The 25,341-nt window shown below is 44.3% G+C and overlaps 1 protein-coding gene across 5 annotated transcripts in view; it reads left to right on the top strand.

The window, feature by feature from the left end:
• LOC111853476 (phospholipase D1-like) overlaps positions 1-21,269 on the top strand; it is a 38,270-nt gene extending 17,001 nt beyond the window's left edge. For 3 of the 5 annotated variants that reach the window (XM_072711442.1, XM_072711441.1, XM_072711444.1), the window contains 12 exons: positions 10,637-10,729; positions 12,379-12,507; positions 12,874-12,992; positions 13,992-14,105; positions 14,467-14,577; positions 14,687-14,775; positions 14,899-15,012; positions 16,856-16,905; positions 17,423-17,557; positions 18,169-18,322; positions 18,438-18,555; positions 19,465-21,269. In XM_072711442.1, the coding sequence (XP_072567543.1) occupies positions 10,637-10,729; positions 12,379-12,507; positions 12,874-12,992; positions 13,992-14,105; positions 14,467-14,577; positions 14,687-14,775; positions 14,899-15,012; positions 16,856-16,905; positions 17,423-17,557; positions 18,169-18,322; positions 18,438-18,555; positions 19,465-19,689 (1,451 nt within the window). In that variant the 3' untranslated portion in view covers positions 19,690-21,269. Of the gene's footprint in view, positions 1-10,636; positions 10,730-12,378; positions 12,508-12,873; positions 12,993-13,991; positions 14,106-14,466; positions 14,578-14,686; positions 14,776-14,898; positions 15,013-16,855; positions 16,906-17,422; positions 17,558-17,697; positions 18,148-18,168; positions 18,323-18,437; positions 18,556-19,464 lie in introns of those variants that run through there. The other 2 variants (XM_072711443.1, XM_072711445.1) reach the window with 2 other exon arrangements.
• Positions 21,270-25,341: the final 4,072 nt, after the last annotated feature.

Genomic DNA, 25,341 nt, shown 5'->3' with positions numbered 1-25,341 from the left:
TGGAAACACTTCCCATTCGAAGTGAATGAAAATGCAGTCATCTATCAGTATTGCAAAGCAGAACTTAAAATTGAACTGTCTAGGCTGTGTTCAATAGAGGGGGTTTGCACATGACATCACAGTAGGCGGGACATACTCTGCTTACAACCAATGAGTGGCAAAAAGGCTGTGGCAGCATTAGCGTTCAGCTTGAGTGCTGCATCTAAAAGGGGAAATAGCTGTGTCAGTTATGTCGAATTTTTGAGCAAAATCATACCTCAAGTTATATACTACATTGAATGCTCATCAATTAAATATTTATCATTATTTATTTATATTCTGTGTAACCACAGAGTTCATTTATTTTAAGCCAAGATAAACCCAGTTTTCCTTATAAGGAGCTGCTCCACAAAAGCAGTTTAGACAGTGATCTAGATAACCTCAAAAGTTGATACACAACTGGTAATCAGAGATGGGGACTCGAGTTTGCAACTCAGACTTGAGTCACTCTTTGACTGGCTCTTAAATTGACTTCCAACTTGACTTGCAGCTTGTTACTTTTTGACTCAGATTTGACTCGGACACCTTGATAGAGACTCGTGCTCCAGTTCCTATGCTCTGTGCACAACTGCACATCATGATGTGTCTAACGCGTTTACGGTTTGGGGAGAGTTGTACACTCACTGCTTTGCATGTGTAGAAATTTCAATATATACATACTACATACTATATTTTTATATATACATACTAGTGCTGTCAAACTATTCAAATTTTTAATCAGATTAATCACAGGGTTGCTGTGGATTAATTTCGATTATTCACGGTTAAATATTCATTCATTTATCTATATTAATCGCATTTAAAAGTATACAATGTTAGGAAGGCTAATTTAATGGTATGAGACGGAAATTAGAAACTGTAAACTGGACAGAGTTAAATAGCAAAACAGTTGAAGAGGCATGGGAATTTTTCAAAAGCACATTGTTGCAAGTGCAAGAGGACTTCATACCTGTTTCTAGCAAAACTAAATCTAGGAAACGACAACCAAGGTGGTTTACTAAGGAAATTAAGAATAAAGTCAGGAGGAAAAGGGCTCTGTTCCACAATTGGAAAATAACTAATGATTTAAAAATTAAGCAGGAGTATCTAAGTCTACAGGCAGAGTTAAAAAATGACATTAGGCTATCCAAGAGGGATGTAGAAAGAAAAATTGCATTGGAGGCTAAGCATGACAGTAAAGGTTTCTTCCAATATTTTAACTCCAAGAGAGCACTAAAAGCTGAAATCACTAATTTGCAGGATAGTAAGGGACTTATAATTGATAACGAAATTGATATAGTAAATGAGTTTAATGATTATTTTTCAAGGGTGTTCACAATAGAGAACACAAGTAACTTACCACCAATTAATACGAATACAGCATCGTCTATGACCAATATATGTATAACTGAGGTTGATGTGATACTAAGCCTAGCTAAACTCAAAATAAATAAATCGCAGGGGCCTGATGGCATCTTACCTATAGTCTGCGGGTGTGGTACCATCAGATTGGAAGCACGCTAATATAACACCCATATTCAAAAAAGGGGATAGAAGTAATCCAGCAAACTATAGGCCAATCAGTTTAACTAGCATTACTGGAAAAATAATGGAAGCTATAATTCAAGTGAAAATGGTAGATTACCTAGATGCAAATAACATTATAAAGGATAGCCAACATGGATTTAGGAGAGGTAGATCCTGCTTAACGAATCTGCTTGAGTTCTTTGAGGAAGCTACAAGTGAAATTGATCACAAAAAGGCCTATGATGTGATTTACTTAGATTTCCAGAAGGCTTTTGATGTTGTCCCCCACAAACGGCTCTTGCTAAAGCTTAAAGCTGCAGGGATTTTAGGAACTGTGGCAGCTTGGATCAAAAACTGACTAACTAACAGGAAGCAGCGAGTAGTTATTAGAGGCACAATGTCACAGTGGGCCTCCGTTCATAGTGGGGTACTGCAGGGTTCAATTTTAGGACGACTATTGTTCCTAATTTACATTAATGATATTGACACAAATACATACAGTAAACTGGTTAAATTTGCAGACGACACCAAGGTGGGCGGTGTAGCAGATACTGATCTAGCAGCAGAGAGGCTTCAACGGGATCTGGATTTAATTGGCGAATGGGCTGATACTTGGCAGATGAAATTTAACACAGATAAATGTAAGGTAATCCATGCAGGGAGCAGAAATATAAAGTACAGATATTTTATGGGTTCCACTGAAATAAAGGTAGCTGATTACGAGAAAGATCTCGGTATGTATGTTGATGCTTCCATGTCCCACTCTCGCCAGTGTGGGGAAGCAATAAAAAAGGCGAACAGAATGTTGGGTTATATCTCTAGGTGTGTGGAGTTTAAGTCAAGGGAGGTGATGTTACACTTATATAATTCCTTGGTAAGACCCCACCTAGAATACTGTGTGCAGGTTTGGTCACCATACCTCAAGAAGGACATTGCTGCCCATTGATGCAACGAAGAGCTACGAGAATGATTCCTGGTCTTAGAGGAATGTCTTATGAGGAGAGGTTAGCGGAACTGAATCTGTTTAGCCTTGAGCAAAGGAGACTAAGGGGGGATATGATTCAGGTCTATAAGATTCTAACGGGTCTGGATGCTGTTCAGCCAAATGACTATTTCAATATTAGTCTAAATACCAGAACTCGTGGCCATAAGTGGAAATTAGCGGGAGAACATTTTAAAACAAATTTGAGGAAGCACTTCTTTACACAGCGTGTAGTTAGAGTATGGAATAGTCTTCCTGCTAGTGTAGTGGAAGCTAAAACCATGGGTTCCTTTAAATCAGAGCTAGATAAAATTTTAACAACTCTGAGCTATTAGTTAAGTTCTCCCCAAACAAGCTTGATGGGCCGAATGGCCTCCTCTCGTTTATAAATTTCTTATGTTCTTATTTCATTTTGCATGAGCAAACAGACTCAAGAAAAAAGGGAATATATATGCACTTAACATGTTTATTGAACATCTTGAACACGATTCGGATGCATTCCATCTGCCACAGAAGTACAATACCATGGACCCATATCAAAAAGCAAGATTTTTTGCTTAGCCAGGCAACTTGTCAGATTTAAGGTACCTCAGTTTAAATTGTCTTTATCTTCATTCCACTTACAATTAGCCCGAACTACTGTAAATCTGACAAATAAACCGACTAATCATGAAATCCAATTCTAGCTCGGTTAATTGCCATTGTTAGCAATATCAGTTGATAACACATTACGCATAAATTTATACGCATACGTGCTTTACGTATAAAACTCCTTAGCAACACTTCCACAGATAAGTTGGACGGTATAGTGTGTGCGACCGATTTAATGAGCCACAAATGAGAAGTAGTGCTTAAACAGTATAAAACAACTTTCCCTTCTGTTGATAAAAGGCACAGCCATCTTGGATTCTGAACTCGGGATCCTCTGTGCTGCCCAGAGATATTTCTCGGATCTCCGAGAAACATGAGCACGCATGTCGTCACTTCTGGCTTCAAAACTCAGAATCTGACTCGGAATATGGAACGCACCAAAACTGCCCGAAACGGGTTGACAGAGACATTTCAGAGATTTTGAGTCATTCTGCGCTGCAGATGGGTTAATTGCATTAAAATTTTTTATCAGATTAATCATGATGATGGATTAATCCCCGTTAACCCATTAATTTTGACAGCTCTAATATATATACACACACACACTTGCACTGTGTTGATATACAGTGATGCAGATTGGCATAGATTGCCATGAATCTGGTAATTTGATATGTCTCAAAAACACGTTTTCGTTTCTGACAAACCCTTCCAAGACACCCTGTATTTTCTTGCAACTTAAAAATTGCCCGCAACTTTTCATTGTGCCCAGCATACAGCATGTAGTGTTATGGCAAATTATTAAATTTCCATCATGCATTCAAACGGTTTTCAATAAATTAAAAACAAATAATTACATTCAACAGTAATATCACTGACCGCTCTCCCGTGACCAAACGAACAGCACAACTGCACACATTAACTTTTTAACATGGAGTTCATGGTGTTACTTGCATAATCATTTATTTACTTGTACACACAGGAGCTGAGAGACAAGTCAATTTTATCCATTAATTTGAGTTTTTACTTTAGAATGATGTGTAAAAATCAAAATCCCGATTTAGTTTAACATGCATTTACATTAACATGACAAAAGGGGTCTTGGTTATACTTATACATTAGCCTCTCTAACGTACAGTAGCTGAGAGCGGAGTCCGGCAGGGTTTGGTCTGGCTACTACTGTACATAGTTAATTATTGTTGCCAAGTTTGGACCCTCTTTCTGCTATGTTTGTAACTGGTCACACCAATTAAAGTCTACCTATTCTACTCAAGGGATGTCTTCATCATAACGCTATTATGGAGAAAGTATTCATTTTAAAATCTACATTAGAAAAGTACTTAAGTTCTTATAAAAATGTTATTGCTTCAAAGGCATTTGAAATAGCGATTACTTTGAAAATGTATATAAGCTTAAGGAATTCTGTAAATATCATGGATGGCTAGAAGCACAAACAAATGGGTATTGAAATAGATCAAGCCGACAATGGTGCTTGAATCATGGATTACAAAATTGCTCCTCGCTTACTTTGGACTTACAATAAGGAGGGAATGATCATTGGAGAAGGACATCATAACTGGATGGATTGATGGAATGAGACGACGAGGAAGGCCAGCAATGCAATGGCTCAACACAATCACAACAGCAACTGTGAGGACACTGGCTGGGCTCAATCAACCTGCACAAGATTCTTCCTACAGATTGTTCATCCATCAAGTCGTTGTAGCTCGGAATCAAGGTGACGACCCATAACTGAATAACTAAATTCAAATTCAAAATAACTTTTTGTCCCTGAGGGGCAATTAAAGGCACACAGGGCAGTTGCAACAGTATTTAGAAGATGCTGTGCAAAATTGCAGCCAATCAGGTAGATGAGAACTGAATAAATATGTAAAGGGAGGGATTGTTAGTGAGCATGTGAGGGCTCAAGTGCAGAATGACTGACGGGTTTCGGGCGGGGGGGAAGAGAAGTCTGTGAAGTGAGAAGTTGAACGGCCCTGGGAACAAAGGTCACTCTCCTCCTCTGTGTCCTGCAGCCGGGACAGCGGATAACTAAGGAACAAAGAGACATGCAGTTTTTAAACTGTTCAAGTGGTGATTCCCATTTAGTCACATTAGTTACTAATAGGAAAAAAAACAAATAGGTGGTTACATTTTTCATAAATAGTAATATCAAACCAATCATGATGGAGACCTAAGACTCGACTCAAACTCTAAATTTGTGACTTGTGAACATCTCTGCTGACTATGTCCACGGTCCACAGCTCCTTTGGGAAGTTGGACGGATCCCTGTTGAATCCACCTGCCTTTAATTTCAGCAAATAACTGCTTGTTTCACAGTTTCCCTGATTAAAATCAGGTATGTTGCAACATGTTTTGCCACTCAGTCCATCTGAGGAGGTGTGTTCCACTGGGAAGGCCCACCCAAAGCCAGTTGATTGACATCTTGGCCGTTTGGGGAAAAAAGCAAAAGCAATAGGGGAAAGCAATTAAGCAATAAAGATTTTTTTTTCTTATCCTTTTTTTTAAATTTATTTTTATTTGTATTTATTTTACTTTCTTACTCAACTTTTATTTCCTTATTCTTCCTTTTTTATGGCACCCCTATGACTTCATCTATATAGCCAAATAGAACCTAACTACCGACAAGTGTGTCTAATACGTTATTGGTATTGCTGTTAGTTGTGTCAAAAGACACAAAGCAGTGTTGACAAATCACTTGCTTTTGCTCAATATCATCTTTGTAGATTACAAAATATTTCCATCCAGCGGAAGACTAATGCCTTTATATTATATTATGTTATACAGTGGTACCTCAGAACTCGAATTTAATCTGTTCAGAACGACCGAATCCTAAAAAGTTGTGATCGAATTTTCTCCATAAGAAATAATGGAAAACCAATTCATTGGTTCCCGGCCCCAAAAAATTACACCTAAATATGTTTTTTTTTTTAGCATTTAAACACAAAATGAACCGGATAAAACAAGAAGAGCATATACTGTACTAAACACATCTAAGCACATTTATCAAAAGAGTAATTTGTAAAGTAAGAAAATAAATGTATCCAATCAACGTGTCCTGCCCCGATCGTCCGCTCCTTCCATGTATTTTATTATATAATAATAATTACTGTTACTGTCTATCATTGTCTAAATGTATTTTTACTGTCTAAATATACACTCACCTAAAGGATTATTAGGAACACCTGTTCAATTTCTCATTAATGCAATTATCTAATCAACCAATCACATGGCAGTTGCTTCAATGCATTTAGGGGTGTGGTCCTGGTCAAGACAATCTCCTGAACTCCAAACTCAATGTCAGAATGGGAAAGAAAGGTGATTTAAGCAATTTTGAGCGTGGCATGATTGTTGGTGCCAGACGGGCCGGTCTGAGTATTTCACAATCTGCTCAGTTACTGGGATTTTCATGCACAACCATTTCTAGGGTTTACAAAGAATGGTGTGCAAAGGGAAAAACATCCAGTATGCGGCAGTCCTGTGGGCGAAAATGCCTTGTTGATTCTAGAGGTCAGAGGAGAATGGGCCGACTGATTCAAGCTGATAGAAGAGCAACTTTGACTGAAATAACCACTCGTTACAACCGAGGTATGCAGCAAAGCATTTGTGAAGCCACAACACGCACAACCTTGAGGCGGATGGGCTACAACAGCAGAAGACCCCACCGGGTACCACTCATCTCCACTACAAATAGGAAAAAGAGGCTACAATTTGCACGAGCTCACCAAAATTGGACAGTTGAAGACTGGAAAAATGTTGCCTGGTCTGATGAGTCTCGATTTCTGTTGAGACATTCAAATGGTAGAGTCAGAATTTGGCGTAAACAGAATGAGAACATGGATCCATCATGCCTTGTTACCACTGTGCAGGCTGGTGGTGGTGGTGTAATGGTGTGGGGGATGTTTTCTTGGCACACTTTAGGCCCCTTAGTGCCAATTGGGCATCGTTTAAATGCCACGGCCTACCTGAGCATTGTTTCTGACCATGTCCATCCCTTTATGACCACCATGTACCCATCCTCTGATGGCTACTTCCAGCAGGATAATGCACCATGTCACAAAGCTCAAATCATTTCAAACTGGTTTCTTGAACATGACAATGAGTTCACTGTACTAAAATGGCCCCCACAGTCACCAGATCTCAACCCAATAGAGCATCTTTGGGATGTGGTGGAACGGGAGCTTCGTGCCCTGGATGTGCATCCCACAAATCTCCATCAACTGCAAGATGCTATCCTATCAATATGGGCCAACATTTCTAAAGAATGCTTTCAGCACCTTGTTGAATCAATGCCACGTAGAATTAAGGCAGTTCTGAAGGCGAAAGGGGGTCAAACACCGTATTAGTATGGTGTTCCTAATAATCCTTTAGGTGAGTGTATGTATTCAGCGAGTGTAAACATGCACGGTGCTATCACAGCTAATGCGAGGCTGAGACTGAAGCCTTACCCTTTGTGTCCACTGAGAGACGTGCCGCGTGACTCATTTTCCTGCGCGTACAAGTCACCTTAGGTCGGCATTCACGGTTTGACTTCAGAGATTCAGATCGAGCTCTAGGTAATTTTTTTTCAAACTGGTTGGTTCGACTTTTAAGAAATTCGAGTTCTAATGAGTTCAAAACCTGAGGTACCAGTGTATTATATTATATTATATTATATTTTTTTATATATATATATATATATATATATATATATATATATATATATATATATATATATATATATATTAGTGCTGTCAAACGATTAAAATTTTTAATCAGATTAATCACAGGGTTGCTGTGGATTAATTTAGATTATTCACGATTAAATATCATTCATTTTTAATCTATATTAATCACAATTCATTTTGCATGGGCAAACGGACTCAAGAAAAAAGGGAATATATATGCACTTAACACGTGTATTGAACAACTTGAACACAAGTCGGATGCATTCCATCTGCCACAGAAGTGCAATACCATGGACCCATATCAAAGAGCAAGATTTTTTGCTTAGCCGGACAAATTGTCGTATTTAAATGGTTTTATCTTTGTTCACTTACAATTAGCCCGAACTACCGTAAATCCAACAAATAATCCGACTAATCATGGAATCCAGTTCTAGCCCGGTTAATTGCCATTGTTACCAATATCAGTTAACACACTATGTGCGGTGCTTTATGTATAAAACTCCGTAGCAACACGTCCACAGATAAGTTGGACGGTATAGTGTGTGCGACCGATTTAATGAGCCACAAATGAGAAGTAGTGCTTAAATGGTATAAAACTACAACTTTCCCTTCTGTTGATTAAAAAGCGCAGCCATCTTGGATTCTGAATTGGGGATCCTCTGTGCTGCTCCGAGATATTTCTCGGATCTCCGAAAAACGGGAGCGCGCATGTCGTCACTTCCGGCTGCAAAACTCCGGAATCTGACTCGGAATACGAGCTCACAGGGCAAATGGAACGCACCAAAACTGCCCGAAATTGGTTGACAGAGACATTTCAGGGATTTTGAGTCATTCTGCACTGCAGATGGGTTAATTGCGTTAAAAATTTTAATCAGATTAATCATGATGATGGATTAATCCGCGTTAACCCGTTAATTTCGACAGCCCTAATATATATATATATATGATTACTTGTTGAATCGTCAGATTAATTGGTAGATTACTTGTTTATTGGTATAATTGATAGTGACAGCACTAGTCTGGAGTGGCCAATAAGAAACTTTCTCATAGTTTTTCTTCTTGTCCCTCAACAAACACTGTACTGTCCCCTGGTCCCCCTGTTGGTAAGTCCTGCTGCATATGTATTTCAGAATATGTATAACAATACAGAATAGTTGTGGCTGGTTTCCTATGTAAAGAGAATAAAATGGCTCACATGAACCTGATTCGCTATGCTAACTTTACAGAGCAGCTAGCACGAGCCTGAGTAGCTATGTCCAAACTTTATAATGGCCCCTTCTTATTATTTCATGTCCCACGAAGATTTGTGAACTGTCCCTTTAGAAGGTGTGTGACTGAGGAGTGTGCAGTGTAAACACTCCTGACGATGGTCACATGGCCGGATATGGACCACATAGTCCAGTCTGCCAATAGGCGTTCTGATTACAAGTGAGCTCTGGATATGCAGGATCACAGTCCACTAGATCTGGGTAGTGTGTTTGGAGGGAGGAGGGGGGCAACACTAATCGATAAGAACATAAGAAATTTACAAATGAGAGGAGGCCATTCGGCCCATCAAGCTCATTTGGGGAGAACTTAACTAATACTTCAGAATTGTTAAAAACTTTTCTAGCTCTGATTTAAAGGGACCCAGGGTTTTAGCTTCCACTACACTAGCAGGAAGACTATTCCATACTCTGACTACGCTATGTAAAGAAGTGCTTCCTTGAATTAATTTGAAAATGTTCTCCTGCTAATTTCTACTTATGGCCATGAGTTCTAGTATTTAAACTAATATTAGTACATTTGGCTGAACAGCATCCAGACCTGTTAGAATCTTATACCTTGATCATGTCCCCCCTCAGTCTCTTTTGCTTGAGGCTAAACAGATTCAGCTCAGCTAACCTCTCCTCATAAGACATTCCTATAAGACCAGGAATCATTCTTGTAACCCTACATTGCACCTCTTCCAAGGCAGCAATGTCCTTTTTAAGGTATGGTGACCAAACCTGCACACAATATTCTAGGTGGGGTCTTACCAAGGAATTATATAATTGTAGCAACACCTCCTTTGACTTAAACTCCACACACCTAGAAATGTAACCCAACACTGGTGAGAGTGGGACATGGAAGCATCAACATACACACCGAGGTCTTTCTCATAATCAGCTACCTTAATTTCAGTGGAACCCATAAAATATCTGTACTTTATATTTCTGATCCCTGCATGGAGTACCTTGCATTTATCTACATTAAATTTCATTTGCCAGGTATCAGCCCAGTCACTAATTAATTCAAGATCCCATTGTAGCCTCTGTGCTGCTAGTTCAGTATTTCCATTACCACCCACTTTGGTGTCATCTGGAAATTTAACCAGTTTACTGTATGTATTGGTGTCAATATCATTAATGTAAATTAGGAACAATAGTGGTCCTAAAATTGAATCCTGCAGTACCCCACTATGAACGCAGGCCCACTGTGACATTGTGCCTCTAATAACTACTCACTGCTTCCTGTCTGTTAACCAGTTTTCGTTTCAAGCTGCTACAGTTCCTAAAATCCCTGCAGCTTTGATCTTAATTCCTCTTGTAGCTTTCTCAAGGAACTCCAGTAGATTAGTTAAACAGGATCTGCCTCTCCTAAATCCATGTTGGCTATCCCTCAGAATGTTATTTGAATCCAGGTAATCTACCATTTTTACTTGGATTGTAGGTTCCCTTACTTTACCAGTTATGCAAGTTAAGGATTCAGGAGGGCTGCATTCCAAGATTTATAGGTAGTTTTTTCACATCGTTCAACTCAATCACGTGTGGGTGGAGCATGTTGAAAACCCCTCCAACCTCCCTTTCTGCAGGCGGTTCGAACACCATTAGTAGCCGAAGGAATTTGATCCCAAGTTGGCGGGCGGCGTTGAGGGTGGTCCTGCCTCTGGGGGGGGTGCAGGCGGGTGAGTGAGGGGCAGCGGTTGGGGATTTTTACCTTGATCCCTGTGCCCCTGTATTCCCTCCCTCTGCGTGCTGTGGCTGTGCAAGGCTCCACCTCAGTGCCTGCAAAGTTGAGGAGGTGCTGGAAAGGCTACACGTATACTACACAGGTAACACACAGACAGTACATGGACATCACAGAAGCGCTACAGGTTACTCATCACACACAAACTGCATATAGACATTGGTAACAGGGAGCTTGCAGAATCTCCCTCACTGACACCCTCAGCTTTGCAGGTGATTCACCATGTGCTTCTCCAACCTCACCTCTGCCTCATGCTTCTAGGAAAGTGGGGTTCCCATTGGGGGACACCTTTGCCCCCTTCTTCATTGGGTTCAGTAGACCCAGTAGACTCCCGCTTTATGTGTGTGTGTTTGTAATACTTTTTACAGATGACTTTTTTATCAGAAGGGGGGTCAGATCTAAGCCTAGATTAGGACCTGAAACTGAGCAGAGATCATGCATGGTGTAGCCCTGTAGCATCAAAAGGGGCTTAGAATTAACCCCACGTTAGGATCTGAGACTAAGCAGAGATCATGCGCGGTGTAACCCTTCAAGATCAGAAGGAGCTTAGATCTAAACCCATACCAGTACCATAGGGTGCTGCAGCATTTAGCTCTGGAAAGAGGAATTTCCCCAGCTTGCCAGCAGCACTGCTTATAAGTCATGTCACATCATGCCACACTTGGGGCTTAGTGTTCTCCTGTTCAGTGCTTGAAGTGTGGAAACACAGGTGCCAGTACTCCCCTTTATATTCCGCACCTGGTGCCGGATCTCCCCCTGATATTCGGCACCAGGTGCCGGATCTCCCACTGATATTCTGCACCAGGTGCCGGTTCTCCCCTCTTTATTCGGTACCAGGTGCCGGTTCTCCCCTCTCTATTCGGTACCAGGTGCTGGTTCTTCCCCTGATATTCAGCACCAAGTGTCAGTTCTCCCCTTTTTATTCAGTACCAGGTGCCAGTTCTCCCCTTTTTATTCGATACCAGGTGCCGGTACTCTCCTTGTTATTCAGTACTAGATACTGGTGCTCTGAAGAGAAAAACAAAGAGGTACGTACCGGCCCACTTCAAGCACGGCCCTTTTTCAGAGGCTCATAGATGCCCACTTGCCGCGTTCAGCACCCTGCTGCTCTCCTCATTGTGTGTGCTGAACCACCGCGTCAGCCTCAGTGTGCAGTGTCTGTGGGTGTGAACATGTGAGCTTCACTTAACGCCAAAAGCAGAAGCTGCTGGCAACTTCTTTCACGGCTGCGAGTTTCTGCAGGAGCTGCACTTAAAGGCTTGTTTCAATGCTTCTCAGTCCTGACAGGCTTTAATTAGCCACCAACGCATGTATGCATTCACATGTGCGCAGCAGAGTCTGTACCGTACGAATCACCACTGTGACTTACTCTTCCAAAGCACATTTGCTGATGTACTGTAGCGGCGTTTGTGATGTCTTACGCCCCCCAGTGGCTGTTCAGGTCCAAACAAACGTAACCACATACCTCATTTGCTATGGGACCCCCCTACAGGGTAATCCGATGCACTGAGGCAGAGAAAAGGACCCAGGGTGAGATGGAGAGGAGTATCCAGGGTGTCTATTGACTGTCTCTTCCCCCTACCTCAGAGACGGGGTCCACACAGAGTCTGCAGACAGGCATGGGCCAGCTCATTGGAAACACACGCTTCTGGCATGGGAAGGACTACTGTAACTTTGTGCACAAAGACTGGATCCAGCTGGACAAGCCCTTTGATGGTGAGTGACCTCCCTCCAGGCCAATCCTGTCCTGGAGGTATTTATTAGGGCTTGAGGAGTGTTGAGGTGGTGCGGTCCATAAGCCAAGGCCCACAGGGAACTGAGACTGGGAGCTTTGATTCCAAAGTGGTGTATCTGCTGCCACCTTCTGGCCATTTTTAAGGCAGCCCATAGAGCCATAGAGGCATTGGTGGCTAGCTGTCTATCATCACAACGGGCTATCAAAACGGACGCTCCCGTCCAGGTAGTTGGACTTTCTTCTGAAGTGTTCCAGAATTTCTTTGCCCCAGCAGATAGATGTTTATGTGAATCTGGTCACTGCTAATCCCCCTCCCTGAGTGTGACCCAGCCTCACTCTGTCTTTAGACTTCATCGACAGACACACGACTCCCCGCATGCCCTGGCATGACATCGCCTCGGTCGTTCATGGGAAGGCGGCACGCGATGTGGCACGGCATTTCATCCAGCGCTGGAACTTCACCAAGGTTAGGCTGTGGTCGGGGTTAATCCTTCCTGGAACTTCCTGGAAAGATGTGCGCACGCGCACACACACACACACACACGCTCACACACACATACACACACGTGCACACACACACACAGATACAGACATGGATGCATACAGACACTGAGCCTGCTCTGGTGTCTGATGTGAGTTTTTCTTAGTGCTTGTTGCTAGGGCCTGTTTTATGGAGCAGGATTTTTTGCTTCGTTGGATAACTTCTCAAATTTAATGCAGTCTGGGATAAATATGGGGTGACCTGGTGGTGGAGTTGTTAGCACTGTTGCCTCACACCTCTGGGACCAGAGTTTGAGTCTCTGCCAGTTAATAATCTGTATAAATTCAGCGTATCCTGATGTTTATCACATTCAGTTAGCGGAGCAGGCCACATGCGATTGTTTAGGTAAATCATGGAAGAGATAAGCACTGAAGTGGCGGTGAAGAAAGGAACAGCTCAACAGCCACAACATGTTTTAAAAGACAAGATATTGTGGATAAAAAAAGGTAAAAAGATATCAGTGGTGTGGTGGTACTTTTTGCAGTTTATTAGTCCAATTTGTTTATTAAAAATAAGGATATGGCAAATTTATACAGATTACTAACTTATGGGCATCACAATACGTATCTTATTAATATTTTAGGCAAACTACTAGTCTGTATAGTACTGAAAAGCTGGCGTTCAGACAAATGTTTCACCCATCATCTAAAGCCCTTGTGATTATTGCACATGCTGCATACAATTATATTGATATCTGATTTTGTGCTGCCCTAGATGGGTTAAATGTAAGTGAACAAAGATAAAGTTAATTTAAACTGATGTACCTTAAATCTGGCAGGTTATCTGGTTAAGTATGCAATCCACCTTCATGATTGCTTCTTTATTACAGCTTTTTGAATTCCAATGTTTTTAATGTTCCTTCGGACCACTGTGTTTAGGCATTTCCCTTAATGTGTTCATCCCTAACTCGTTTGTGGCCTGCAGATCGTAAAGCCCAAATACCGCTCTCTCTCATACCCGTACCTGCTGCCCAAATCACACAGCACAGCCGGCGAACTGAAGTACACCGTGCCGGACTGTGTGCTCACCAAAGTACAGGTATGTGCAGACGCACACACACACACACACACACACACACTGGTGTGTAATTATATCTTTCTGGGGACTCTCCATTCATTTCTATGGAGAAAACTCTATCACAACATGACAACCTTAACTCCTACCCAGCCCTAACTTTACCCATAAGTAACCAAACTAAATACAAGACTTTTGGTGTCTTTTGATTGCATTCACAGGTCTTTGTGGGGACCTGAAAAATGGTCCCTACGTCAGTATAACAAATTTTTATTACACTTTGGTTGACATTTTGTGTCCACAATGTAATATAAACCTAATCCACACACACTCACAGACAGACAAGCGTACACACACAGCCTTAATTGAGCGTGTCTCCATGAAGGTGCTCAGATCGGCTGCTGATTGGTCAGCTGGCATCAAGTACCAGGAGGAGTCCATCCATAATGCCTACGTTCATGCCATCACTAACAGCAAGCACTACATCTACATCGAGGTACGGAGGACCACACTGCATTGTGGGACAGTGGTCGGCTGGCCTGCCTGCGAGCTTCTCGTTGCTGTTTTGTTCCCAGCTCCTGACTTTTCGTGGTGCCTTTCCTTAGAACCAGTTCTTCATCAGCTGTGCTGACAACAAGCACGTGTTCAACAAAATCGGAGACGCCATCGTGGGACGGATCATCAAGGCGCACAGGTCAGTGCGTGTCTCGGCTAACCAGGAGCCACTTCCTGATTTCTGTCTGCCGTCTCCCTCCCAGTCTGCTCTCTCTCACTTTGCCCCACCTCTGTCATGTGACGCTTTCTCCTACCATCACAGGGAGAACAAGAAGTATCGCGTGTACGTGGTGACCCCGCTGCTTCCCGGGTTCGAGGGTGACATCAACACCGGCGGGGGTAGCGCCCTCCAGGCTGTAATGCACTTCAACTACAGGTGAGGAGGAAGATGATGAGGGAAGGGACAGGCGGGCCGCATTAGTGTAACACAGGTCACGTGACTGGCAGGCAGGCCTACTAATGTAAGACAGGCCACGTGACTGGCAGGCAGGCCATGCTAATTAGAGATGCACCGATCCAATATTCGACCTATTATAAATTGATCATGTATCAGCCATATGTGACCGATCCATGTCCAATACTTACTTATTTTACACATAGTTTTTGGCAGTATGTAAAACGATCCTGTTTCGTGTTAAATCTATTTGTACAATCAATTGCAGCTTTCCCATTTTAGATGTTTTTTTCAGTATTCAAGCAGAATGCTAACGCTGCCACTTAGTTTTTTTTTTTGCCACTCAGTGGGTGTGAGCGCAGTGACTTCTATCTTGCTGTGATGTGCATACCTTTTGCAGTATGAGGAGCGTAAGAACATCGGATAAGAGGGTGACGATCTGGGAGTATTTTATGCTTGAAACAACAACTATTAGCACAGCAATTTTCAATCTTTATAAAATCAAAATTTTGAGAGGTGGGAGTAGCGTTTAGTGGAAAATCCCAATAAAATGCACACAATTGCGCAAGACATCGCGAATAATATGAATAAAGCAATGGATGGATCGTTGACTTGGCCTGTTTTGCACACTCGCTGCAGCTTGTGATACACGAGGGCCTGCTATTGCAACAAAGTGTAAGTGACACTGTTGCCACTTGCGTATCCTCGCTTGGGAGGTATTCAAATTGAATTGCAGATGCCTCAAACACTTAGAACAAGATGTACAAATGAGGGGGAACAGTATGTTATGTATGTTTCTAGTAGCCTCATTAAAGATTTTTAGCATACATCTTTTTTCATTTGTATACATTTAATTTATTTGTCAGAATAAAGTGTGTGTGTGTGTATGTATACGTATATATGTATGTATGTATGTATGTATGTATGTATGTATGTATGTATGTATATATATATATATATATATATATATATGTGTGTGTGTGTGTGTGTGTGTGTGTGTGTGTGTGTCTATATATATATATATATATATATATATATATATATATATATATATATATATATATATATATATATATCAGCAGTTGTATATCAGAATCGGATTGGAACTGCCCATCCCTAATGCTAATGTAAGACAGGCTGCATGACTACTGGGCAGGCTGTGCTAATATAAGATGGGTCATGTGACTGCTAGGCAGGTCATATTAATATAAGATGGGTCATGTGACTGCTAGGCAGGTCATATTAATGTAAGATGGGTCACGTGACCAACAAGCAGGCCATACTAATGTACGACAGGTCACATGACTGCTCGGCAGAGTGTGCTACTAGAAGTCGTTGTACAACACTTCAGTCCACCCATCAATTTAGGCACCGTGAGTGTGACTTATGTGTAATAGACAAGCCTGCATTGATAATAAATAATAGATGCAATAGATAAGCCTGCATTCTCAGCACTGAGCCGTGCAGGACACTCCAGCCATAGAACAGCTGTGCCACTCTTACCAAAAGCTTCAGCTTCTGCTGGCACTCTGCCCCATGCAGATCCCTGGCCTGCTATACACTGCCTCTCTTATGCTTCTGTCCCTTGTGTACATGGTCTGCTATGACAGAGCAGTTTTTCGCCTTTGCTTATCTCACTTCCACTATCCCACCCCCCCGCCTCAGATTAACAAAAAGCTCTAGATTAGCTGAGCCGGTGATTATCAGCTGCACGATGAACAGGCTCAAGCTCATGTATTTCAAACCAAACACCAGTGGAGCCTCTGACCCCACCCCCCCCCCCCCCACCCCCATTTCCGCCTCTTTCTGTCTCTCTCTGCCCCAGGACCATGATCCGAGGCGACTACTCCATTGTCTCACAGCTCAAGCAAGAGAGTAAGTACTCCCACAGCTCATCGACTTTACATGCCGTCAGTGATGCAGAAGCTGCTTTGATTTGCAGCTACAGAGGGCAATGCCTTACCTAGATCTCCTCTGTCCTACAGAGGGCAATGCCTTACCTAGATCTCCTCTGTCCTACAGTGGGCAGTGCATTACCTAGATCTCCTCTGTCCTACAGTGGGCAGTGCATTACCTAGATCTCCTCTGTCCTACAGTGGGCAGTGCATTACCTAGATCTCCTCTGTCCTACAGTGGGCAGTGCATTACCTAGATCTCCTCTGTCCTACAGTGGGAAGTGCATTACCTAGATCTCCTCTGTCCTACAGTGGGCAGTGCATTACCTAGATCTCCTCTGTCCTACAGTGGGCAGTGCATTACCTAGATCTCCTCTGTCCTACAGTGGGAAGTGCATTACCTAGATCTCCTCTGTCCTACAGTGGGAAGTGCATTACCTAGATCTCCTCTGTCCTACAGGGGGCAGTGCATTAACTACGTCTTCTCTGTCTCGCAGTGGGGGACCAGTGGATTAACTACATCTCCTTTGGTGGATTACGAACCCACGCCGAGCTGGAGGGCCGTCTGGTGACTGAGCTCATATACGTGCACAGCAAGATGCTCATCGTTGACGACAACACCGTCATCATCGGTGAGGAGGGTGGTAACTCCCAGGGTGGCTGGTCTGTGTCTTTACTCCCTGAGGATTCCCTCTGCCCGGCCCTTGCATCTGCATTCCTGTTGTGTGGGTGTGAATCTGGCCTGGCTGATCCAGTGAATAATTCACCGCAGATAGTGTGTCTCGCACCCTTGACACGAGAGAAGGGAGCAGCTTTCACGATCAATGGCTGTAAGTGAAGCTAATGCTCCGGCACATTTTATTAATGGATGTGCAGTTACACCCCATTTATATTTCATCCATCATATGCTTTACGTGGTCAGAGCTGATTTGTTGTGATTTGACTGCGCCCCCTACTGTCAGGATAGTGCACTACTGGTCCAGCTTGTGAGGGGGTTACACTCAGGGATCTTTTATCCATGAAATGTTGCCATGTGGAGTCTCAAAGCACGAGGGTCACCTGGTAGCCCGTGGGTCTTCAGATGGACCTTAAGATTGGGTGGAGCTGCTGTTGTACACTTGATCCAGCTTTGTCTTTTCCTCTTCCTCCTTTGTAAATGGGAACGCGAACCATGTCTTTGGGAGGTTGGGGGGAGTGAGGCCATCACTCATGGGGCCTGCCTCGAATCCGTGCCTCCTGCCAGGCTCAGCCAACATCAATGACCGGAGCATGCTGGGAAAGCGTGACAGCGAGGTGGCCGTCATCATGGAGGACACAGAGACGGTGGCCTCAGTCATGGATGGCCAAGAGTACCAGGCAGGGAGGTTCGGCCTGCAGCTGCGTCTGGAGTGCTTCAGGTGGGTCACGACCCCATTATGAGCTAGATGACCCCATTCACCCAGGGCTCTTGGCTGTTGGATGTCATGAATCCTGTACCCCTAGGTGATCACCTGACGAATGTTTGCCCCACAGGATCATCTTGGGCGCCCTCACGGACCCCTCAATTGACGTGTCCGACCCTGTAAGCGACCGCTTCTACAAAGAGGTGTGGATGGCGACTGCAGCCCGTAATGCAACCATCTACCAGAAGGTACGTGAGCTTCACTCCCTTCTTATGGCGTGGGACAGGTTTCTATAATGATGTAACTTGAGCCTGTATTCTTGGCTCACGTGTCACGGAGGATGTTGTTGTTGGTGCTGTAAATGTTTTTTTTTTTTTTTTTTAAATGAACTTTATTTAGAACAATGACAATGACAATCTCAGACAGACAAGCGAAACAGTGTTTTACATCACATTATGTCACACCTCCTTTATCTTTTACCTTATTTAACAATCAAACCAACAGTAATTTTAACTAAACATATATATTAAAGAGAAAAAAAAATAAAAAATAGAGGACAAAAAACAAAAGCAGGAAAAAAAGGGAGACAAGGGGGGATCATGAAAGCTTTAGAGGTGAAGTTTTATAAACAAGATATATAACTTAAATAAATAAGGTGGCTAAGAAAAATCAAGCTCCTCTAAAAATTTATGCAATTTAATTGCTTGGGGCTTATTTATTAAGTTCAGAGATGTACACAACAGGGATAGCTCGTTTTTAAGAGCAGGCCATGAAGGGGGGGATTTAGCATATCGGCATTTATGAATGTAATATTTTGTTATGATGATCAGATTGTTTACCAAAAAATCACTATTTTTGTCCTTAAGGATAACACCAATTTGAATATTCTGAAAAGACCAAAAATCAATATTTCTAGACCAGGACGATTGGTGCCGTAAATGTCAGATACCTCCTGTCACTTCCTAGCTGTCCCTTACATCACTGTTTCCAGCCCAGTCCTCAAGGACCCCCACACAGTGCACACACACGTAACAGGTTTTCTCTGTTCTTAGTTGGCTGGCAAAAACGTTGCCCGTCTGGGAGTCCCCCAGACTGGGTTGGGAAAATGCTGCCTTCACTTCCTGGCTGTCCCTGACATCACATCCTGTCTGTTTCAGGTGTTCCGCTGCCTGCCCTCCAGTGATGTAAGAAACATGATGGAGCTGGAGACCTTCCTGTCTAAGCCGGGCCTGGACAAGGAGGACCCAGGCCGAGCCCAGGAGGAGCTCAAGAAGATCCGTGGCTTCCTGGTCCAGTTCCCCCTACACTTCCTGAGCGAGCAGAACCTGCTGCCCTCGGTGGGCTCCAAGGAGGCCATGGTACCCATGGAGATCTGGACCTGAGGCAATACCAGCCATCCGACATCCTCATCTCCAAAACCATATGATGGAACGGAAAAATGAAGATGCTGTAGACGAGGAACTATGATATTTTGAGCTAGGTTGCCGGTCCACAGATAACTAAAACTAAAGTAATAAAAAATATTTTATATACAGAAGCTGTATATATATGTAATAAGCTGATAGCACACAAAAAGGTGAGAAATCGACAGGGTATTGAAACTCCTCATATCGTCATATGATTCTAAGAAAAGTCTGAACAATAATTTCATTCGGATCAAATGAAATGATTGGCCGAGCATCCTGCCAGTCATCAATTGCTGCGCCTCCAACTGAAGTTACCGCTTGCGCACTCCGGTCACGCCCACCAAGCGAGTGTGAGTCTGCGAGAGTGCCACCATTGTGGTACTAAAAAAAAATTCCCAAGGTTGGCAGGTCTGTGTTTATATAATTTTAGTAATACTGACCACCAACACTATGCAAACCTGATCAACATGCTGTAGGCCATACGCGATTTCTGTTATGAGAATTTTTTTATGGAGTACATCCTTCGTGAAAGAGATGCTGAAACAAGCCTCGGCCCTTACCCTGCCGCATGCGCTCGGATTCCTGTATGATGCAACATCACTTCCTGGATGCTGGCCCTTGGCTTTTCATGAACTTTCTGTTATTTTGGGGTGACAGTGTGGCCTGTCTCTGGGCTGAAGCTGTATTTTTCCTGGGATTGGTGGAGGCTTCCTGCTTCTCTGTGGGTTTTTGGAGACCTACGGCACCCGGGAGGGGCTCTGATGGTCCGTCATCTCCAAGCGGAGAACAGAGATTTCTGCTCGGCGTTCTGAATCATATATCCGCACCAAGCTGATCTGCTGGGCTAATTTGTCCTGCTCCTGACTTCCTGCCTGACATCTTGCCATGCCCGCTGTTCTATATGCAATGCGCAGTGTGATGTCCTTCCCACAGGGGGGCGCCATTGCACCTTGCTGTGGCTCCTTGCCCCACTCTCTGCTTCTTCATGAGCTCGTGAGCTCTCTTTCCAGTGGACTTCATGTTTCTTTTTTGCCCAAAGAATTTCTGTCCAGTAAAAACAAAAGGTTTCCACACTTCGTGCTGGTGACAGTTATGATAATTCGGTCCCATGGATTCTCTTTAATGCTTCAAGTGCAATTCTCAGACGTGCCACATTGGGGAGCTTCTCGCACAGCGTCGCAAGTCCCGACACGTCCTGGATCAGTGCTGCCACCTGAATGCACAGACGCTGTAGCAGCCAGTCCGACGGGACCCAAGCAGCCGAATTTCTCCAACTTTGATCTGGACCTGGTTAAGAGTGTAATTCACTCCAGCTTCGATCGGTTTTATGATATGACAATGCTATTTTTTCTTTTTTTATCAGACATCTAATTTTTTTTAGGTTTTATTCACCTAATAATCAAATTAGATGTCTGATAAAAAAAAAAAAAATTGCATCGTCATAATTATTTTAAGACATAATGAATATAATTGAAAGGTTTTATGATATCATTTGTCATTCTCTCGATGACAGTTGCTTGGTTATTTGTAAATAATATAAATAATATGTTTGTAAACAGTGTTGTGATGTGTGGTCCTGACCGTGTTTCGGGCAGCTTTGTGTGGCCTGAATAGCAGCATTCTGCGCCAATCCAAAAACTCTGATCTGTGAACTGTGACCCCCCCGGTTTCCTGCTTTGGAATGTCAGAAGGAGCTGGGGCAGGGCACGGCGTGTGGGGGATCAGCACGGGCAGGAATTCGGCTTGTCTGTGCAAGCTGGATTACTCCAGCCGCAGGTAATGTCCAGAGGTAGTGAGATGTACACCTGGCCCTTGTTTACCTGGAGAATCCGGAAATCAGAAAAAGAAACACACTTGGAGAAATTAATGTGTTGTTCTTTACCCCTTGGGTTAAGCGTTTTCACGGGCAGTGATGTATGGATCTGCACATTTCTGCCAGTTTATGAAAAACACGCTTACCAACAGCAGCGGGTGTGTGATTGCTGTTCAGGGCGTCTTTTAAGGAAGTGGTGCACCTCAAGTCCAAACTCCGCCCTACTGACGGTTGTGACCCCTGAAGTCACAGAAGTCACCCACAGCCTAGGTTCTCAAAGTGAGCAGGCCGCCTCCCTCAGATCGCCATGGTGACCCCACAGCAGCCAATCCCGGGCATCAATATCTTTGAGGAATCCTGGGCTCTCTCGGGGAGCTGGTCCCATTAGAGTGGCATGCCTGCTGTCCCTTTGTCTACAGCATCACACCACCCAGGTCATCCACCTTAAAGTCCTCCGGCCTAGATTTTCAGCTTTCGGCCCAAGCCATCCCCTTGATTTGCATATGGATTAATTGCGGTGGTTTCCCTCATTAAATATGCCCCCCCACCGACCCCCCAAGCGTGTGAGGACCCCGCTGACCCACTTAGCACCGGACTCACTCCGTGCTGAATGTACGTGCTGCTGTTGCGTAAGGCATCCTCTCAGGGCGGTATTTTTAGCTCAGTGAGTTGTGTGGGGGCGTCCGCGGGCCCCGACCAGAACAGTGCATACCAGGCCGCACTCCACCCAATGCAGCTCCTTGCTGGTCCAATTCGTGGGCTGGAGCCGGGTCACCTGCCCGGGAAAGAGTCCATGAGGCAAAGCCAATTAGAGGGCCTGGCCTACGGCTCTTGGTCAATAAAGGGCTGCATCCTGTGGCTCTTGGCAAATCTGAAGGCTTGTCCCAAAGCTCTTGGGCAATCTAAGCTCTCAGCCTGTGGCACTGGGGCAATCAGAATCAGAGGGCACATCCTGCGGCTCTCAGCCAATGAGAGGGCCAGTCCCTGCCTGTCAGCGGGTACATCAAAGGGCGCATCGTGCAGGTCTTGGCCAATCAGAGTGCTTTGCTTGTGGCTCTCGGACTATCAGCTATCCTACGGCTCTCGGTCAATCAGATAACCCATGGCTATCGGGCAATCAGAGGGCATGTCCTTTGGCTCTCAGCCAATCAGAGGGTGCCTTGTGATGTGAAAGTATAGACAGGCAGATTGGACGGGGCTGGCACGCAGCGGCTCTAAGAGAGCCAGGAGACGAAGCAGGAGCAAAGACACTGGCAGACGCCCATGGGCCAGACACAGGCCGCCTCCTGCTGCTGTCAGCCGGTGCTGAGTCCTTTCCCAGGTTATGGGTCAAACGTGTCCCATTTCTGCTGTTCAGAGGGGTCTTTGCTGGCTGCTGCGGGGCTGTCTGACTCACTCTACCCTCAGCTGATTCATTCCATTGCCCTAACCCCGCCCCCATGCCGGTATTATTCTGGACCAACACACAATCCGGCTTCCTCACCCCAACAACTCCCCCTTTCTGAGCTGTTTAACATGCGCATTAATTACACAGTGGCTCTTTGTGGGTGGCTATGATTCGCGTGGTGATAAACCGATTCACGAGAGGGCTGGGGAGGTGCGGACACACACACACACACACCCTCTTGCCTTACCTGGAAAATTGCTGTGGAGACAGACAGGCCATGTCTCCCAGAAATAGTGCCTACTGTGGGACAGTCAGATGGAAGCCAGGGCAGGTGATCCAAAGACTGAAAGGTACCAAACATTTAATTACTGGAACCCCTCCCCAGAAAATTAGATTTTGTGTTTGTCACTTCCAAGAACATCCCAGCCCAAAGAGCAGGGCATCCCTGTGTGTCAGCGGGAGGAGTGGGCGCCCCCTGCAGGCTACAAGTGCGATAGCAGGGTGATTTAGAACTGACCCTGCTTTAGAAATCTGTGCTGTTGGTCTGTCTGACACTGTCTTGCAGCTCCTCCCCCTGATGTGGATCCCACAGGTGCTCTGATGCCAGCAGAACAATCAGTGCAGGGGTGAGAGTAACATACCACATACCAGATGCTGGGAAAAGACAGGTGTCTTCGAAGGAGCCCAGAAACCTCGTCATATGACATGTAGGTCGAAAATGCAAGTGGTTGAACTTTTTTATTTATTTTTTTAAAGAATTTTAATCTGCTGTGGAGTTATGGGGGTGGTAGGGCTTCACACCAAAGGGCCCAACAGCAACAGTAAGTGCTGCTCGTGTGAATCTGCTACTTCCTGTGACAGCTGCCTTTCAGAGGCAGGGTGCAGCTCCGCGGCTCCAGCCACCCACCTCGGTCACCTGACACGATTCTTATCAGGCCGGTACCAGTGCCTCCCAGGTACTGACGTTAATTGAGGCAGCATGACAAGCCACTTCCTGGAATGTCCTCTCCAGATAAGCAGCACGGGGCAGAGGCGGGTTCATTGGGTCACCGGTGTGCTGGCTCAGCTCGGCCACAGCGGGGCGCTCTTCCCCATCAGCCTGTATGCCCACTTTTGCTTGTGTTACTGTCTGGCTTCTTCATGCTTGAAAGTATCTTTCAGTGTCTCTGGAATGTTCCACAAGGCTGCAAGACGCAGCTTCCTGAGTAAATATGCTCACAGTAGGGCTTTTTCTTAAATCTTTTTATCTGTTATAGGATTCTTCACCAGCCCACCTGCTTCTGTAGTCTTATGAATGAACACATACACACGCGCACAAACACACGCACACGCCACACTCACCAGGCCAGCCAAGCTATTTCTGCTGATGAACTCCTTTTCCAATTGCTCCCTCTGCGGTTTTCCGACATGTCGCTGTCGTCATCCGTGGTACGCTCTCAAGAGATGCCATGCTATGGAAATGGGTTAAGAGAAAGCAGAGTAAAATCTCTACACGGCTACCTCTCCTTCATCGCAGCTACGTTGGCCAGGGTCCTTTGCATCATTAGTGGAGTTCGCCTTCTGTGTTTGATTCTCGGTTTACGTCACACCTTCAAGGTTGGAGGTTCAAATCCCACCAATGCTCTGGGAATATGGAGTTTTAATGTTCTCTCTGTATTGGACAGGTTCCCCCTTACAGGTGGGGGAGATAGTTAGGTTACTTGGCATCCGTAAATTGCCCGTAGTGTGATTGTGTCTGTGTGCTATAATGGATTGACATCCTGCGCAAGGTGTCACCCTGCTCTGTGCCCTAAGCTGCCAGGCCCAATGGCTGCATGGATGTTTTAACATGCACGTTTTCAGCACCACTTTCCAAAGCATGATAAAAATGGGAGAAAGCTATTAGCCAATATGGAGAATACCAAAACCTCATCCCTGATTCTTTGACAGGCGTCCATAAAGACCTGTATTCATCATCACTAATGGTAACGCAATGGCTCTGGGTACGAAGGGCTGTGAGTCAAAGCTGAAGGTGGCAGGGTTAGTCACTAGGTCATTTCAACGTGTTGGGGGCGAGCACCCCTCACCCACTCAGACAGATTTCCTAGCAAGAAAGCAAAGCCTGTGCTTCCAACAGGACAGGAAGAGAAGTAGAGCCAGATTCCTGACGCAGACACTGACTGGGACACTGACTCCTGCGATGTGGCGCTGCTTAGACTCTCCCAGCTGAAGGTATCAGGGCAGCCTGAAGGTTACAGCACAATCCACAACAAAGACAGCACGGGGATCACAGTCCTATTAAACTGGGGTGACATGTAAGCGTGCAGCCATTTCTGTTTGTTTAAGTCTCTTTGCCCTGACAATCTAGCGAGCTGTTATCTCTCACTGATCTCAGACTTCCGAAGCATCCAAGCATAAACGCCTACATGCTGTATTTACAGTGCGCGCA

Source organism: Paramormyrops kingsleyae, chromosome 4 (genome assembly GCF_048594095.1).
Source record: "Paramormyrops kingsleyae isolate MSU_618 chromosome 4, PKINGS_0.4, whole genome shotgun sequence".
Taxonomy (NCBI): domain Eukaryota; kingdom Metazoa; phylum Chordata; class Actinopteri; order Osteoglossiformes; family Mormyridae; genus Paramormyrops; species Paramormyrops kingsleyae.
The sequence above is the reverse complement of the archived record's forward strand: the minus strand, read 5'-3'. Positions and strand labels throughout refer to the sequence as shown.